The sequence below is a fragment of the Hevea brasiliensis genome, chromosome 15, assembly GCF_030052815.1.
Source record: "Hevea brasiliensis isolate MT/VB/25A 57/8 chromosome 15, ASM3005281v1, whole genome shotgun sequence".
In the NCBI taxonomy this organism is placed as follows: domain Eukaryota; kingdom Viridiplantae; phylum Streptophyta; class Magnoliopsida; order Malpighiales; family Euphorbiaceae; genus Hevea; species Hevea brasiliensis.
In genome coordinates, this window is record NC_079507.1 from 65,458,391 (window position 1) to 65,476,125 (window position 17,735).

The 17,735-nt window shown below is 31.9% G+C and overlaps 2 protein-coding genes across 3 annotated transcripts; both read left to right on the forward strand.

The window, feature by feature from the left end:
* Window positions 1–7,886: 7,886 nt before the first annotated feature.
* On the forward strand, window positions 7,887–10,490 carry LOC110643766 (ABC transporter G family member 9-like). Of its 2 annotated transcripts, none has more exons than XM_058136461.1 (4): window positions 7,887–8,081; window positions 8,180–9,023; window positions 9,257–9,576; window positions 9,671–10,490. In XM_058136461.1, the coding sequence occupies exons 1-4, from the start codon at window positions 7,977–7,979 to the stop codon at window positions 10,328–10,330; spliced, it is 1,929 nt and encodes a 642-aa protein (XP_057992444.1). In that variant the 5' UTR covers window positions 7,887–7,976; the 3' UTR covers window positions 10,331–10,490. The 2 variants fall into 2 exon arrangements, with proteins under 2 accessions (XP_057992444.1, XP_057992445.1); XM_058136462.1 differs by having other exon boundaries at window positions 8,234–9,023.
* Window positions 10,491–15,495: 5,005 nt separating this feature from the next.
* On the forward strand, window positions 15,496–17,026 carry LOC110643772 (NAC domain-containing protein 72). The gene is made up of 3 exons (XM_058136652.1): window positions 15,496–15,815; window positions 15,912–16,180; window positions 16,270–17,026. The coding sequence occupies exons 1-3, from the start codon at window positions 15,635–15,637 to the stop codon at window positions 16,843–16,845; spliced, it is 1,026 nt and encodes a 341-aa protein (XP_057992635.1). The 5' UTR covers window positions 15,496–15,634; the 3' UTR covers window positions 16,846–17,026.
* Window positions 17,027–17,735: the final 709 nt, after the last annotated feature.

The following is a 17,735-nucleotide window of genomic DNA, read 5'->3' on the forward strand; positions in this document are numbered from 1 at the left end:
TTTTGTTTAAACTGAATAGTGCTTACCCCTAGCATTAACTCAATATCTTCCTGTACAAACAAAACATAGCAAAAAAGGAAAGAAAATAGCCCTTTTCAGTTTCAGATTTTTGCAATTCAAAAATATGAGTGGGAAGGGGAAAAGAAAAAAAAATTTGCCCCAAATTTTATAATTACAGTACAGAATACAGGAATATGTTGAAATGAACAGTAAACGGGTACCTGAATATGAGTAAAAACATCCCAGTTGTTGAGACCCTTGCCATCTTCAAGGTAAGCTCCTTCAATCTGGGAACTGATAATTGAGCCAAGATGGGAAATTAATGGGGAAAAAAAACACACACACACACACGTGGGTACCTGATATGATGAAGTGCTAGTTCCGAAAAGGAAGATGTCTGGGAATTGAGATATTTTGACATCTTTCATCAGTTCTTTGAGCTAAAGAAAGATGTGGTAGGAGAACAGAGGAGAAGAATAGCCGATATATTTTGAGTCGAATATTGTTAATGTTTCTTTCAAAACCAAAACAGTCATTGCGGGAAATTATTGGACTACAATTTGTTTTTTTTTTTTTTATTTATTTAAGTATAATAATTTTATAAACTATAAATCATAAATTTCATATTAAATGAAAAAATATGATCTCAATGTTTTGCGTAATTTGTGGAAGTGTTATAAGAATTTCTTCTTTACACATCAATTAAAAATTTGAGGTCGTTATCAATAAGTTTTAGTTAATGGTATTAAAGTTATTTTTAAAATTAAAAATAAAAAGTTAATATATATATATGAGATCGTTCATTTGTTGGGTCCTTTGCTTGCCCATACACATAAAGGCACTGGATTTTGAAACGTGTTTAGTTTAACTTTAAAAGTGAGACTACAAAAAATGAGTTAATAATAATAATAATAATAATAATAATAATAATAATAATAATAATAATAATAATAATAATAATAATAACTTATATTTTTAAATATTAGAATAAATTAGATTGTTATAATTTGATAATTTCTCTTCATTTTCAACTTTTAAAGATATATTAATTTGTGTAAAATATTCATAATTTTGTTAACTTCACATCCATAAATGTTTGATTATTATACATTTAAATTTATTAAGATTAAGCTTTTGGAATTTTAATTGAAGTGATAATAGTTTATAGGTAACTCCATATATAAAATAATTGCTAAAGTGTTTAATCATTCTAGAATAATATTTATTAATTCCAGAAATTAATAGGTAAACTTGATATACTATGTCAGAGTAATGATTTAGTGGTTTTTTTTTGAAAAAAAAGTAATAATTTAGTGTACTCAGTTAATAAAAAAGTAACATATTGTATATATTGTATTAAAATATAGAAAAACAAAAGTTAAATTAGCGAAAAAATAAATGATTATACACTCTTAAAGAGGTTCTTAACTACAATAATATTTCTCATATTGTATAGTGAAAGTGTGTGTAAGTGGGTTATATAAGATCAAAAACTCTGTTAAAATTATGATGATTTTAATAACAGCTCAGTTTTATTCTTAACCCGGGTGCATGTATTCTTTCTTGGACAGAAAACAAGAGCAGCCTGAGTGAAAACAAGAGAGAAGTAAGAGTTCATGGTGTAGCTCTAGTTGAGGTCTACGATTGAGTTGGGCTATCACGACACAACCTATAAGCTAGACCGGCACTAAGACTTGGGCCAACCTAAAGCTCTCGAGGCCCGTAGTAAGCCTAGTTATTTCTTAACCCAATCCCAAGGTCTATATTGAGCCCAATTTCAAGAAAAACAACTGGATAGAGTTCGGACATAACAGGGACCACCCAACGGGGAGTTTTTACTCACTCGACCTGTAAACACAATATATATAACAATTTGGCGAGCTCAGCTCACCTTCCACATACTCATAATGTCATAAAATTAAATGGGAGCTCAGCTTCATCATTCAATCTAATCATACATGCATTTAATAGGTTTACAAATCCAACGTGGCAATTATAATGCAGACCCAAATCAAATAAAGTACTTCTAACACATGCGAAGTTCTAGAATTTAGTAAAACTATATAAAACATTACAAACATTACTTAATAACTTGCGAAGGAGGGAGGTAGGTTAAAACTCAACAAGAACTCTTATGTATCGTGGAAAAATAAGGTGAACAGGAGTGAGCGTTTGACTCAGAAAGTAAAATACCGATTTAAAGCACAATTTCTATAGCTATCTAAAGCTAATGCATTCTAAAGAGTGGAATGCAACACCTTCATAATTTTCATACAAATCACATCATAACAGCAAAAAGGTAATTTGGAGCACTCATTCACCCATATAATATTCAAACAGTACATAAATGGGAGCTAATCCCCTATACAACTCTCTTAATCCAACCTCTGTCAGCTAGTACATCTCAAGCCGGACTTTCACTTAATAGACCAAATGTGAGGGCCAGCGAGATCATCTCGAGCCGCGCCTACCCTGACTTATCCATAAAGGATCAGGTCCCAGCGAGTCAAGCTCCAGCCGTGTCTACCCATCCTGTCCATATCCAATGTCACATACTACACGCACGCTAACACACGCACACTGTCCAAATTACCATAAAAACAACATCCATAATATTTCATCAAATAAAGATGCAATATAAAGCGTGCCTAGTATTTAACTATATAAATCTATTTTTATAAGTGATGCATGTGTTAGTAGTATGCCCTAGAGCATATCATTTAGTATGTATCTTGTACATATTTTTATTAATAAAAGGTATTTCCACTTTTCTGTTTACATAATATATTTATGTGTAATAGAAAAGGTCCATTGATATTTTGTTAGAAATATTATTCTTAAGTTGTTAAGAATATGAGTAACAATATTTCTAGCACAAAGTATCATAAATAGGTTCACAATCGAGGATACTTCATAATGAGGACATGACTTATCCAGAAAGATTGTATTCATATTTGTTCCCAAGTTATTTATATGAGATATAAATAAAATGGAATGGTGAGTCTCATGCCATATAACAAACATGATAGGCACTTATAAATGATAAGTAGGCCGAACCAGTGACACTTATGACAAGCACATGGAATTTACTCTTGTCAATGTTCTGTCATAAATCATATCAGTGTATATAATCTTTAGACCTGAGATAGCACAGTTATCTTGTATATAGGTAGTTTGAGTTTGATATTGCTTTCATACTTGTACTGTGTATGGGTATATGGGCATCTGTTGGCTCCTACTAGTTATATATGGAGGTAGGTGTTGATCAAAATGGAATCTGTTCCTCTAAGTAAATAAAGATAAAATCCTATGTTCATTTAATTGTTCTTGATGTTACAAGTTCCTGGCCAGGACAGATAGATTTATTCAGAAAAGAGTTTTTGATGAGAAAATCTTTTTAATCAAGAACTGGAATTAAAAGAGAACATAATATTCATAGCAAATGGAGTTTGACATAAACCATGACTCCAGCTTGAGTTGGGATTTTGTAACAGAGAGATTCTAGTGCATGGTAACATATGATTATAGGTTCATTTAAGGTAAACCTTATTACTAATTGGGTGGCTATGGCATGCTATGCTGGGTGTTAACCATGGTCTATGAGGTTCATAAAATGATTTAGAGAAATCATTTATGGTAAGAAAGAGTTCTGATAACAGTAAGAGTTGATATCATGTCTCATTGCCAATTAGTGATGAGCCTAGTAAGTCACACACATACACAAGTTATCATCTATTTAAATATGATTTAATTAATTAATTAAAGAGTTTAATTGATTAATTAAATAGGTTTAGTTTGCAATTAAATTGCAAAGTCCCTAGCATGACTTGAAACCAAATCTAGATTATTGGATGTATAATATAAGTTAAATTTATATTTAAAGTGTTTAAATATAAATTTAATTAATGAGAAATTAATTAATAGAGATTAATTAATTAATTTATATTTGATATAAATTAGAAGAAGAAGAAAAATAATTATTTTGGGTTAAGAACTCAAAATTAAGACACAGGGGCATTTTGGTCATTTCACAGTGTGACACGTGGCACCATGAGATGGTGACACATGGGATTACACATAAGCTTGCCAAATGTTTTTTTTTAATCATGTAAGATGATTAAAATCAAGATTAAATATAGGTTTGACACTTTGCACAATGTGATTGGGTCATTTAAACCTAGAGCTAATCAAAGGGTGACATGTGGCAAGGGTTTAATGTGTTAACCTAGCTATATAAGTGTTTTTATGAAAAAGAAAAACAACCAACAACCACTCCTTTCCTTTGTCATGCCATTTTGAGGCTCTCCATCTATTCTTCTTCATCTCTCATCAATTCAAAGAGATTAGCCATCAATCTCTTGAATTAAGAACACTAGAAATTGTTTCTAGTGTCCTGTTTACATCTCTAATCTCTTAAAAGGCAGAACTTGAATTTCTAATTAATAGAAAAAGCTTTGGAAGTTGTTCAAGGGCTGTCATAGGTGTTCTTGGTGTGGACAAACTAGAGGGACAACATCTGGTGTCCTGAAGACAAATCTCAAAGGCGCAGACACGCTGCAGTGCATCAAGAGGTTAGTGTAATCGTTCTTGATTTAATCTAGGGTTCTAAAATTAATGTAATTAATTTTAAAATCTTAAATGGCAAATACAGATCCAAAAAACATATTAAAAGAGTTTTAATATATTGTTTATCATTGAAATCAAATAGATAAAAATAAATCTTGCATGATGCATATGACCCTAGGTGAAAATTTTTGAATTCAATGATATAAACTTATGTTTTTCACGCTTCCGTTCCTGCATCATGGACATGCCTGAACATATAATAATATTGAAATTATAATTAAAATCAATATTTTACTCACAGTCGTAAACCGAGGTCACTGTGGTGGCTAGGCGGAGGAGGAATGTTGTCCTGGCTCACTTGACAAATACATTATAATTATTTAATATAATTAACTCAATATAAGCTTAAAAAAAATCAAAGAGACTCTAAGTTGTGCCGAAAATCCGATAAAATTCCCCTATATCTAAGACTTACTCAACCTGCAAAAGGGCTTAAAATACACTTCTATATCCACAAGTCTCACAACTACAACTCAATCACATCACATGGTGCCTCCTGGGCCCATCCAAACAGTCAACAACTATAATTTGAAAAATTACCATTTAGTCCCTACAGCTAACCCTTTTGCAAAAACTACCCAAATGAGCTCTAAAAATTTTAAAATTTTGCCCCGCAGTCCTTAGTAATATTACTAAACTAATATAAAAAGAATTATAATTTTCTAACTACCCACGAATATTTTATGGATTTTTAATCTAAACTCGAAATTAAATAATTAAGGAAACTTATGGTTTGAGCTTACCTATGCCAATTTGGATATTGGAAACATATCAAGGACATTTGAAAACGGTGGGGTAGCCTATAATTTTTACCCGATTCTAAAGTAGCTTCGACCGCCCGGCTATCCTGCCTGTAAATGCAAACCCGTTCGACAGTCGAATTTCCGTGAATTGAATGTACCTACGCGAAGCTCATAATACGGGGGTTAGTATATAATTTTTACAAAATTTATTAAGCTCATTTAATATCTGAAAAAATACTGCGAAGTTTCGTGGGACCCATCAAAAAACGATGTCGAAAAATTTTAAAATGAGTATTGCCGCGAAGCTCTCGTTGAGGGGATCACTTTGGTACTCTCGGATTTTTCGTGATGTTCACGGTTTGCAAGAAATCTAACTCAAAAGTCAAAATGAGCTAAAACTTTTCGAGCAAAAATTAGACAAATCGCTCAATGAATTTTTGTGTTTTTGGTGTCTATGAAAAACTTTCGAGGTGTAGATGGGTTTTGAGACAAGATCCGGTCCAATCGATAGCCGGATCAGCCGGAATCGGCCTTGGAAGCTAAAGCGGCGTGGGAGCACAGGGGTAGTTTTGGTGCTATTTTCCGCGACACAGGCGTCGGTCGGTGGGGAGGAGTCCAGCGGGCGCCAAGATGGCGGGAAGAGGCTGGGCGGTGGGAGGTAAGGGGAGGAGAGATGAGAGAGAAAATGGAGAGGGAAGGGAGGACGTCGGGGCATGCGGGGAAGGAAGAAGAAAAAGAAAAAGAAAATGGCCGGTCTGATTTGATTTGGCCGGTCCGATTCAAAATAACCGAAATTGAATTTTTACTCTGCCCTAGGATAAAAAACGATGCTCAAAAATTCGAAAAAAGTTTCATAAAACTTAGAAAAATTTGTAGGTCTAAATATATTTTTAATTTACCACGTGGTCTTTAAATTAATTTTTAAAAATTAACAAATTTACTGATTTTGAAAAATCAAACCCAATTTCTAAAATTTGAAATATTTCAAATAATTTCTCAAAATTTTAATAAAATAAAATATTAATATTTACTCATAAAATAAGTAATTTAAAAATTAAGAGTGTTACATGGGCATGCTTAGGGGTTGATCCTTCAGGATCACACATCATGTGGTGAAAGTATGCGTGAGTGGGTTATATAAGACTAATGACTGTTAAAATTATTATGATTTTAATAATGTTTCAGTTTTGTCTCTAATCTGAAAGTGTGTGCTCTTTCCTTCGATGGAAAAAAAATGCAATAATACTAATAAAGACATAAAAACTACAATAAATTTAAATTTTTATTAACAACATTTTTTACATATTATTAAAAATATTAAATATGATATTAATAAAAATTATCAATACTATATATAAATTTTATAATTTAAAGTTTTTAACAGTATTTTTATATTAACTTTCATCACTATATTATTTATTACTTTACATATTAATTTAATATTTAAATATAATTTTAATATTATATACAAAATAATGTTAAAAAATATAATTAAAACCTATATCTTTTCAGTGAAAATATATAGGACCAAATCCCCAAAGCTGACTTTATATAGGGTTGATTTAAAACTTTCCCTATTAATTCAAATGTAACAACAAAAGTTGGTAATGTGGTCCAATCAATGACGTATGTATGTTGGATTTTATTATTAGATTTCATGTGGGCCAGCTTTAACGATAAAGATTTTTTTTTTATTCATTAATTTTTTTTAGTAATTACATTTTTTCATCGACATTTTAAACATGCATGCTATGGATTATTTGTAATTTTAATATTTAAATAATTTTATTATTTTTATTATTTTTTAAATAAAAGTATTTATTTAAACTTTACTGTCAAATTATTGATTGATTAATGATATAAATAAACATTCCAAGAAATTCAACATTAAAATAATATATACAATTCAATTATATAAAATTATAAAATTGCGGTAAAGGATGTTTTTAAAGAATTTATTACACAGATGGTGTTTTTTTAACAACTAGTATCGGAAATAAAAATTAAAATTTAAAAATTTGAAGCAAAAAATAACTTTTTACATGCTTTGAACACATTTAGTTGAAAAAAAAATGGATATGGAAAAAGAAAAAAAATTAAAGAACAATGAAAAGTTAAAAATAAAATAAAATAAAATAAGCCCAAGGATTAGAAATACCGTAACTTTGAATGGTCTATCATCGATGGTTCAAGTGAATAAAATTATAGAATAGTATCCTAACAGAAAGAGGGAAGAGAAGCCGTGAACACCGACATAGATGAAGCAAACAAGAAAATTTAAGCAACCCATACCCATCAATGGAGCGCCATACGGACATACCCATTAATAGAGCCGTGCATATATGCCAAAACCCACCATCTCTCATCTTTCTCGCGTGAACCATTTCTAGTATTCTTTCTCTCTTCTTTGCTTCCCGTTTTTCATATACACACGATGCACACACATCTGAATTGTTGTTGTTGTTGTTATATATTACTGCTCACCCACTATTAATTTAAAGAAAGAAAACAGTTTTTTAATACTGAGAACTACTTATATTTATATTTATATTTATATAGATCTGTTTATATTCTCTTTCGATCTTTTGGCTATATAACAGTACATAAATGGAGCAAGAGATGGCGGACATTGAAGCACATGCTAATAATGAAGAGCATAGAGCAAAAGCAGCCGCCATCTTTAAGAGTGTTAATCGTCCTGTTACTTTGAAGGTAACAAATTTTTAATACATTTTTGTATTAATTGCTTTCATACTATTTTAACTCATTTTAAGATAATTTTTGAATGCTCGAGTTTTGTCCATATATAGAATCTAGTGAAACAAATTTTCAACCTGAGAAGACACTATATATTTATTGTACAGTTTGAAGATGTGGTCTACAAGGTTGCACTCAGTAAAGCAGGCTCATGTCAGAAGGGCATAAAACTTGAAGAAAAAGTGATCTTAAAAGGAATCACAGGCATTGTTCTGCCAGGTGAAATGCTAGCCATATTAGGTCCTTCAGGGAGTGGCAAAACGACGCTATTGACTGCCTTAGGGGGCAAACTTGGTGGACACCTTGGCGGTGCAATAACCTACAATGGCAAGCCCTTCTCCAATGCAATGAAGCGAAACACAGGATTCGTTACTCAAGATGATGTTTTCTACCCTCACTTGACTGTCGTCGAAACATTAATCTTCACTGCCCTTCTGAGATTATCTAACAGTCTAACAAAAGAAAACAAAATCAAGCTGGCTGAGGCTGTGATTAATCAACTTGGTTTAAATAGGTGCAAGAATAGCATAATAGGGGGGCCGTTCTTGAGAGGGGTTTCAGGAGGTGAGCGAAAAAGAGTTAGTATAGGACAAGAAATGCTCATAAACCCTAGCCTTCTATTCTTGGATGAACCAACTTCAGGTCTTGATTCTACAACAGCTCAAAGGATTGTTTCCATTGTCTGGGAGCAAGCGAAAGTGGGAAGAACAATTATTACGACTATACACCAGCCTTCAAGTATGCTGTTTTACATGTTTGATAAGGTGCTATTGTTATCAGACGGGAATCCTTTGTACTTTGGGAAAGGATCTGAAGTAATGGATTACTTTTCTAGCGTTGGATATACACCTTCAGTTGCCATGAATCCTTCGGATTTCATTTTGGATCTTGCAAATGGTATGTGAATTAAGTAATGATCTTTAATTTAATCCATTAAAAACTGCTCAAGATATATTAATTTGAGGATTTATTAGCCGTAATAATCTTTCCTGCGTCAAATTCCTGAGCAATGCACACTCATTCTCTCCTGAACTTATTTGTCATGTTCTTCATTGCTTGCCTTTTGTAATTTGGTAACTTGCTTTCTGAAAGAGAAACATCAACGCGATTTGGTTGCTCATGTGCTTTAGGTATATCACCATGTAGCGATTCGAGCGATAACCAAGCCACAGTCAAGTCTCTAGTTTCTGCCTACAAGAGCACTCTTTCTGAAAAATTGAAGGCAGAGGTTCAAGAAATTGATAATCAGCTTCAAGATGGAGTAGAAGATAAGCAGTTTGAAAAGTGGGCCACAACTTGGTGGCAACAGTTTACAGTGTTGTTTAGAAGAGGAGTGAAAGAAAGGAAACATCAGTCCTTTTCTGGTCTCAAGATTGGGCAGGTCCTAGTAGTAGCCTTGCTTGCAGGTTTAATATGGTGGCAATCTGTTACTTCGCACTTGCATGATCAAGTAAGAAATATATTGTTTTCACAGAAGCTAGTTTATTTGCTGTTAAGTTTTTTTTGGCGAAATGAATACTCATGTTCAAGCTCATCATCCGCAGATTGGGCTCCTCTTTTTTTACTCTGTATTCTGGGGTTTCTTCCCTCTATTTCAAGCCATCTTCACCTTTCCCCAAGAACGCAGAATGCTCGCAAAAGAGCGATCTTCAGGAATGTATAGGCTGTCATCATATTTCATGTCAAGGATGATTAGTGACCTTCCCATGGAACTTGTCCTTCCAACAATTTTCGTTACCATAACCTACTGGATGACAGGGCTTAAACGCACAGCTCAAAACTTCTTACAAACCTTATCTGTTCTCTTATTTAATGTACTAGCAGCCCAAGGTCTAGGCCTGGCTCTTGGTGCAGTGGTGATGAACCAAAAATCTGCAGCTGTACTAGGATCAGTAATCATGCTATCCTTCCTACTAGCTGGTGGGTACTATGTCCAACATGTTCCTCCCTTCATGGGATGGATTAAGTACATCTCCATTAGCCAGCACGCATTCAAGCTCTTGCTGGGATCTCAGTACAATTCTAGTGACAAATATCCGTGTGGTAATAGTGGGGATTTTTGCTTGGTTGGGGATTATCCTTTAATAAAGATTGTGGGGCTTGATAGGCAAGTTCTCTCTGCGATTGCTCTGGGGATTATGCTTGTGGGTTACAGGGTCATTGCTTATCTTGCTCTTATGAGGGTTGGAGTGACTAGAAAGTAGAGTGTGCATTATAATCTCTGAATTCTGGCTCTCTCAAATACTTGTAAAAAAAAAAAAAATTTGAGGATGAGCTAACTGGTTACAATAAGTAACCCCAAGCATTTCAATATTGTACAAAACCAAGCAACCGCCATAAATAATTGAAATTTAATTTTCTAATGATTCTGTCCATTGGGACCGAAAGTCTATTCCCCAGCCCGGGCCCTTTCATATGCTTGGCCCAAATAAATAGAAAGGACTTATATGATGTGTTGAGACTCAAAAAAAATGACTATAAATGAGGCGGAAATCTTGAGAACAACCACACTTTTTTTAAAAAAAATTTAATGATGCTCAATGAGTCAATAATAATTAATGAGATATACGGTAAGAGTTAGCCTTTTTTTTTTTTTTTAAAGAGATTTAAACTTAAAAACTCTTCATTTTTTATCACTTTATAGATAAAATAAAACTAATCAGAAAATACTAATTTTCAACCATCACAGATATAATCAATCACTCGATAGAGTTGTTATCATAATATTTTAGAAATGATTTTTCTAACCTGTGCGGTAGGTACAGGTTAAGCAGGTCCAACTGTTATAAGATTTTATTTGCATTGGTTTAACTTATTTCTTAACAATAACAAATGCTTTAAGAACACTCCTCAGTGTTTGACGGCTTGCAATTTCATCTATAAATACGTTATTTAAAGTATAAGTCGTTTACTTTGCTTATAATATAATTTTATTATGAATTTTTTTATTCTGTTTAATTCATATGAATTTTGTCCTGTACATTCGATTTTCCTTTTAACTTTTGAATCCTTAATTGGATAAATTAATATCAGTGGAATTTTTATTTTATAATAATTTTCATTTAGTAATATAAAAAGTGATCATGGAAGAATTTTAATATTAATAACTTATTTTTTAATAATAAAATTTTAAATAAATTAAATAAAATTACAAAAAGTACTTATAAAATTTATTTAATATAACTGTTAAAATTATTATTGAAAAAAAAAACTTTTTAGTGTAATTAGATTAATATAAAAAGGCATAGACAATGGAATATTATAATTTAGAGCACATAATATGGAGCTCCGATCCATGTTTATCTGTGAACCTTTTGGGACATTTGACATCATGTGCCTATATAATTGGTGGGTGGTCTAGTGGTGGGCCATTAACTAAAATGGGTCCCTGCCAAATTTTCTTTTTCTTTGTGAAGACAAAAATGCGCAATGCGGGCTTGAATTCCAATGTTGATCCCAACAATTAAACCTAAACGTAATCTGATAGGTCACCCAAATGAATGCTGCTACTTGAAGCCTGTTCTCAGTTACCACTCGATGTTTAAGGTCAAGGGTGGAAATAGAAATTTAACCTTGGGGTCAAATAATTAAACAATATTTTATTAAAAATATGAGATTAAAATAAAAATATAAAATATTAAAATTAAATAATATAAAAAATAAATTTACATAAAAATAAAAATATTGAAGTGCTGATAGCTAAATACTAGTTTTTTAAAAAAAAAACCAACATTTATGGATAAAATTTTAAGGGTAAGCAATATTTTTTTAAAATATTATATTAAAATTATTGATAAAATATTAATTTTCAAAACTTTTTAGGCCCAAGCTATATGCAGTACCGCCCCTTTTTGAGTCATTATCTCTGCTTTTTATGTTAGTCAATGATTCTACACCGAAATAATATCATTGTTTAATTTAATCGGATTGGTTCCCAAAAAAACATTCTAAAAAAGAGTGATGTTTGCTCAAAATATTGAATTGATCTATAACTAATAGTTAAGTTTGACAAAATTTTTTTATTATTATTAATTGATTTTAATTATTTTGTATGAAAATGTGAAAATTAACAGTATATCATAAAAAAAATTATTTTTTACAAAAAATATAAGTCTAATTAAACTTAGATAAAGAATTGTAAAATTATTAGGTATAAATATTATTTTAAAATTAATTGGACATTCCCAAAAACTTTAGGCGTAAATTAATGAACTTTATTCCATTTTGCACTAGTTAGGTACACTTTAGACCAAAGCTGCTTGTGATTTTGACACATTCGTAAAACTAATTAGGTTGTAGAGAAGGCTCCCAATGCAACTTTTTATTTATTCTTTTGAAAGAAGTAAATTCTATTTGGTTTGAACTTCCAAATCAAATTGATCAAGTTATAACCCATAAAAAATTTCTGTAAAAATTAATATTTTTACTATTTTAAGTGATCCTATATTACTTTTTATAGTAATATTTAATTTAAAAATTATTGGATTCATTTTTATATAAAATTAAATTTATAATATTTGCCATTAAAATAATAAATGATTATATTTAATTTTTGGTATTAGGAAACAAAACGGTGTAAAAGGAAATAATTTGTGTGAAAAAGGTGATATGTATTTCCAAAATGGTCAGGTCGGTTGGTATCTGATAAATGTGATGGAATTTGCTGGTATCCAAACTATGACTTGCGAAGTTTCAGAGAAATTAAAATGTACTAATTTTCTTGTTAAAAATTAGACCAAGTAGAGCAGCCCAGATAAAGGTCAATTATTTAAGCTAACAAAATATCTACACACTTCTATTTTTTTTTTTTTTTTTTTATACTTGGGCTTTGCCACTGCACCGAAAGAAAATTCAACATAAATTAAAACTTATTTTTCATATGTATTCCTTTCTGCCACATGGCCAATGGAGACTCAAAAAAAAAATTTTTTTTTTTTTTTTTTTTGCCGCAGGGGCTCAAAAGTTCAACACATACAAGTAAATAAATTTAATCACAAATGGTCAAAAAGTTACTAATTATTCGATTGTATATACTTTCTTCTTGTCAAAATATCTAGCCTCCGTTTGATTATTCTTGCTTTTTATTTTCAATGCTTATCGTAGCTTTAGAACACTCGTGGAAATTTCCTAATCAGCTTTCTCATGAAAGCTTCAGATCTGGAAAAAAAAAAAAAAAAAAAAAAGAAAACTACGGGAAATCCGCCTTCAAAACCCCAATATAGGTCTAATTTCTTGGCCATCATCAAGCCAATGGAAAGTCAAAACATAGACTTTGAGCAGGAAGTTGGAAAGATTTCAAATCCACGTGTAGAATTCTCGTCACAGAAAGTGTTTTGTATAACTTGGAAGTTTACAACCTCAAAAGGAGGAAAAAAAGAAAGGAGGAAAGAAAGAAAGAAAAAGTAGTAGGTGTCCGAATACTCTTCCTTTTTCATGACAGCTTGCAACCTTTTCGTCCAATAACAATCCTCCAATTGTTCCGCTGCGTGTAACTACAACATAATTTCATCTGCACGTGGCATTTAACATAAATTTAAAAGTCTCAACCTTTAGTATAGAGCTAATCATAAAATGACGCAAAATTTTCGTAAATAGGAGAATTTCAAATACTCGCAGAAATCATAAAACACATCGTGTCATCAACAACTGTTTCTGATGAATAATGCCCTTTTAACTCACCAAACTATTCCAGCTTTAGATAACATCTGTTTCTTCTTTATTCCAGTGTTATCCTGATATACATTTTAATGATGTCATTCACTCTTATCCCTTTAATTATTTTTATTAGTAAAAAAATTATTAATAATTAAAATTAAATAACAAATTATCTTTAAAATATTAAAATATTTCTATTTTTATCATAAACATTTTACTATATATTTTTTTAAAATATAAAAATTCAAATATTAATTATAACATAATATTCGAATGAACGACAAAACTATTCCACGTCCACAAATTAATAATAATAATAATCATGAGAACAACCTAGTCCTAGCCACCGGCCCATTCCCAAACTCTGCCCCAACCCATCATCAACATGCCCTTTTCATTAAAACAATGGAATCTTTATTTCCGTTGTATAGGAAAAACAATGGAATCTAGCCACTTAATAGTTCACTTCCTTCAATCATTCAATGTTATGAATTCATTATATTTTTTCAAAAAAAATCATTATATTAATCTACTAATAACTCAATTAAAAATTTGAGTTTAGAAATAAGATAAAATTACAATTTATCTATTAAATTATCGTTGGCAGCTAGTTCAAAGAGGTTGTTGAGTGAAAGAAACCCTAATCTTGCACATCCCTCTCCTCAAAAAAAGGGGGCAGAGGAAAGGTAAAAACTCAAACGTGTCCAAATTTCAAGCCTCATTTGCGTCTACTTTTTTTTTTTTCCCTTCGCGCCTATATTCTCTTTTGGGGAAAAAATAATCCAGCTTAACTTAAGAATCCACGTGTCATCACGTGGAAAATGCTTTCACACCTATGAGTACATTTCTCTTTCTTTTTTATTTTGTTTTATGGGTTTGGAATAGGCCGAACAGAATTTAATTTAAATTAAAAAATTAAATTAAATTAAATTAATTTAATTCAATGATTTAATTTTAAAATTTAATTGATTTGATTTGATTTTATATTATAAAAATTTCAATTATTTCAATTTGATTCGATTTTAAAAAGATAAAAATCAATTAAATCAAACTGAACTGAATAATAATTTATATAATTAAATCAAAATAAATCAAATCGAATCGATTTTTTAATTAATTTATTTTTATGAAAAATTTATGAATTATATTTAATTTTATATATATTAATTATTTAATTTTATTGATTAATGGTTATTAGGTTCAAATCAAAGTTAAAATTAAATTAAATAATTTAAAAATAAAGTCTAAATTAAAAAAATTAATAAAAAATTAAATCGATCTGTTTAAACCGAATCGAATCAAAATAGAATGATTTAATTCGATTCGATTTTTTATCCATTTCAATTCGATTCAATTTTTATAATTTAATTTGATTTGATTCGATTCGATTTGAACCGAAAATTTACCCCTAATTTCAAATCATGCAAAATGGGTACTCCATTTTTTAGATTTCTAGAATATCCGCTAATGTGACACGTGTCGTTCATATCAGGTGACTTATTTCAGCCTTTCGTGACGGTTCATGCACCGAAAAGAGGCGGAGCACAGTCCTCTCTCTAACTCTAGTCCCTCTAGGATGGGATAAGGTCTGCCCCATGATAGGGGCACGTGGCCTCCTGTAAACGTTGATAAGTATCAAGTGGACGCTTTAATCCAATGGTAAGACAAGTACTACCAGTTTTCTCTGTTACCATGTCCTATATAACATAAGTAGCTCCGCTGCCGTAAGTCCCAAAAGAAAAAATATTAAAAGGGAAAGAAAGTAGAAAATTCTAGCTCCATTTTTTCTTCGGCCAAACAAACATTTCTCTTTGTTTTCCTGTGTCTTGAGCTTTGCAATTTGCGGCCTGAAAATGGGAGTGCAAGAAACTGACCTGCTCGCTCAATTGAGCTTACCACCGGGTTTTCGTTTCTACCCGACCGATGAGGAGCTTCTAGTGCAATATTTGTGTAGGAAAGTTGCTGGTCATCAATTCTCTTTGCAAATCATTGGTGAAATTGATTTGTACAAGTTTGATCCATGGGTCCTACCAAGTAAGATTTCAACCCGACAATAACTTCGTTCAAGATTAATCTCTTTAACGATTATTTGATTAATTGGGTTTTTTTTTTTTTTTTTATGTGTTACAGGCAAAGCAATTTTCGGTGAGAAAGAATGGTACTTTTTTAGTCCCAGAGACCGCAAGTATCCAAACGGGTCCCGACCCAATCGTGTTGCAGGATCCGGGTATTGGAAAGCCACTGGTACCGATAAAATTATCACCACAGAGGGGCGGAAAGTTGGTATCAAGAAAGCTTTAGTGTTCTACGTCGGAAAAGCTCCAAAAGGGACCAAAACGAATTGGATCATGCACGAGTACCGCCTTTTCGAATCCTCTCGCAAAAATGGAAGCTCTAAGGTATAGAAACAATAACGTCTTCATGTTTTGTGTAATTTGTGGATTTTTAAGTATTAGGTTATTGAATTCTTGTTTTCTGTGATTGGCAGCTTGATGATTGGGTTTTATGTCGAATTTATAAGAAGAATCCGGGTGCCCAAAAATCCATCTCAGGTGTTTCAAGCAAAGAACATAGCAACAATGGATCTTCTTCTTCTTCGTCTTCTCATCTCGATGATGTTTTGGACTCGTTGCCCGAGATTGATGACCACGTCTTTGCATATCCTGGCACCAACCCACTAAGAACAATGCAACCCCTTGAAGAGAAAATCAACTTCAACGGTCTGGGTTCTGGTAATCTTGATTGGGCGAGTCTTGCCGGGTATAACTCGGTGCCTGAAATCGTTCAGAGCGGGCAAACTCAGGCTCAAACTCGAGGGATGGTGAATTGCGTGAATAACGGTAACGACCTGTATGTCCCTTCGTTACCGGCGCAGATAGGACACATGGATTCAAAGTTAGGCAACAACTCTGTTGAAGAGGAGGTTCAAAGCGGTGTAAGAAACTCGGGGTTATTTCAACAAAATTCGAGCCTATTGACTCAGAACTTCTCTAACCCGATTGACCCGTATGGGTTTAAGTACTCGACCCAAGCGGGCAGTGGATTTGGGTTTAGACAGAATTAGAGCAGAATGCAGAGGCGCAAAATTCTTTTTTTTTTCTGTAGAGAAAAATAAAGAGGAGTGCATTTCTGTAAATATTTAGCATTCTTTGGGGCTAGAAAACTTTTTGAGTTTAGATTCCAAAAAGATTAGGAGCTTTATTGTCAATTAGTTTTTTTAATTACTATTATTATTAAATTTTTTTTTTTTTGTGAGGGGGGTGGGGGGGGGGGCCTGGTTAGGGGATTAGATTCAATGGTTACAACTGTATAATTTAATCAGAAAATTAAATTAATTAAGTTGTAATTTCGAGATCAGGATGAGCCGAGTTTGGTATGTTGCTATATAGGTATGGAAACCAGTGATTGAGAAGTGATGGATCCATATTTTGTTATATTTGTAAATAACAGGTAAGAGAAAGCGATGGAGCAATGCCAATGGTGAAAATAAATTTGTAGCAGGGCGAGAGGATGATGGGGGATTTTTGTTTAGCAAGTTGTTTTCAGAATGCTAAATTTTTAATGTTAATTATATTATGGTGGAGTAATTTGTAAAACATGCATCATTTGAATTGAATTCAGTCAACAAAGTCCCCGTTAAAAATAATAAAAGGCAGGCTATGGCTAGGTACAATGGATATATATCTGAAAGAAGAATGGCTTTCAATATGAGAGTAATGGTCAATACTTTTGGCATATGTATCATGCTTTTGTTTGCATATCTTATCTTCTTGGCAAAAATACTTCTTTATTACAAGAAATCTGACGAATTTAAAAATTAATACCATTAAATTTTTCCACATCATAGTTGGTCGTTTCCCACGAAAATTATAGAATACAACAAATACGCATGAATCATGGTTTGCGAGTATCAGAATTCATTCACATTATTAATTCACTGGCATCAGAAACCCT

What these genes read in the sequence shown, in the direction of transcription:
- LOC110643766 (XM_058136461.1), top strand. Translation starts at nt 7,977, where the DNA reads ATGGAGCAAGAGATGGCGGACATTGAAGCACATGCTAATAATGAAGAG. An exon ending in ATCGTCCTGTTACTTTGAAG is followed by an intron (nt 8,082 to 8,179) that starts GTAACAAATTTT and finishes GTCCATATATAG; the next exon opens with AATCTAGTGAAACAAATTTT. An exon ending in CTTCGCACTTGCATGATCAA is followed by an intron (nt 9,577 to 9,670) that starts GTAAGAAATATA and finishes CATCATCCGCAG; the next exon opens with ATTGGGCTCCTCTTTTTTTA.
- LOC110643772 (XM_058136652.1), top strand. Translation starts at nt 15,635, where the DNA reads ATGGGAGTGCAAGAAACTGACCTGCTCGCTCAATTGAGCTTACCACCG. An exon ending in TGATCCATGGGTCCTACCAA is followed by an intron (nt 15,816 to 15,911) that starts GTAAGATTTCAA and finishes TATGTGTTACAG; the next exon opens with GCAAAGCAATTTTCGGTGAG. An exon ending in GCAAAAATGGAAGCTCTAAG is followed by an intron (nt 16,181 to 16,269) that starts GTATAGAAACAA and finishes TGTGATTGGCAG; the next exon opens with CTTGATGATTGGGTTTTATG.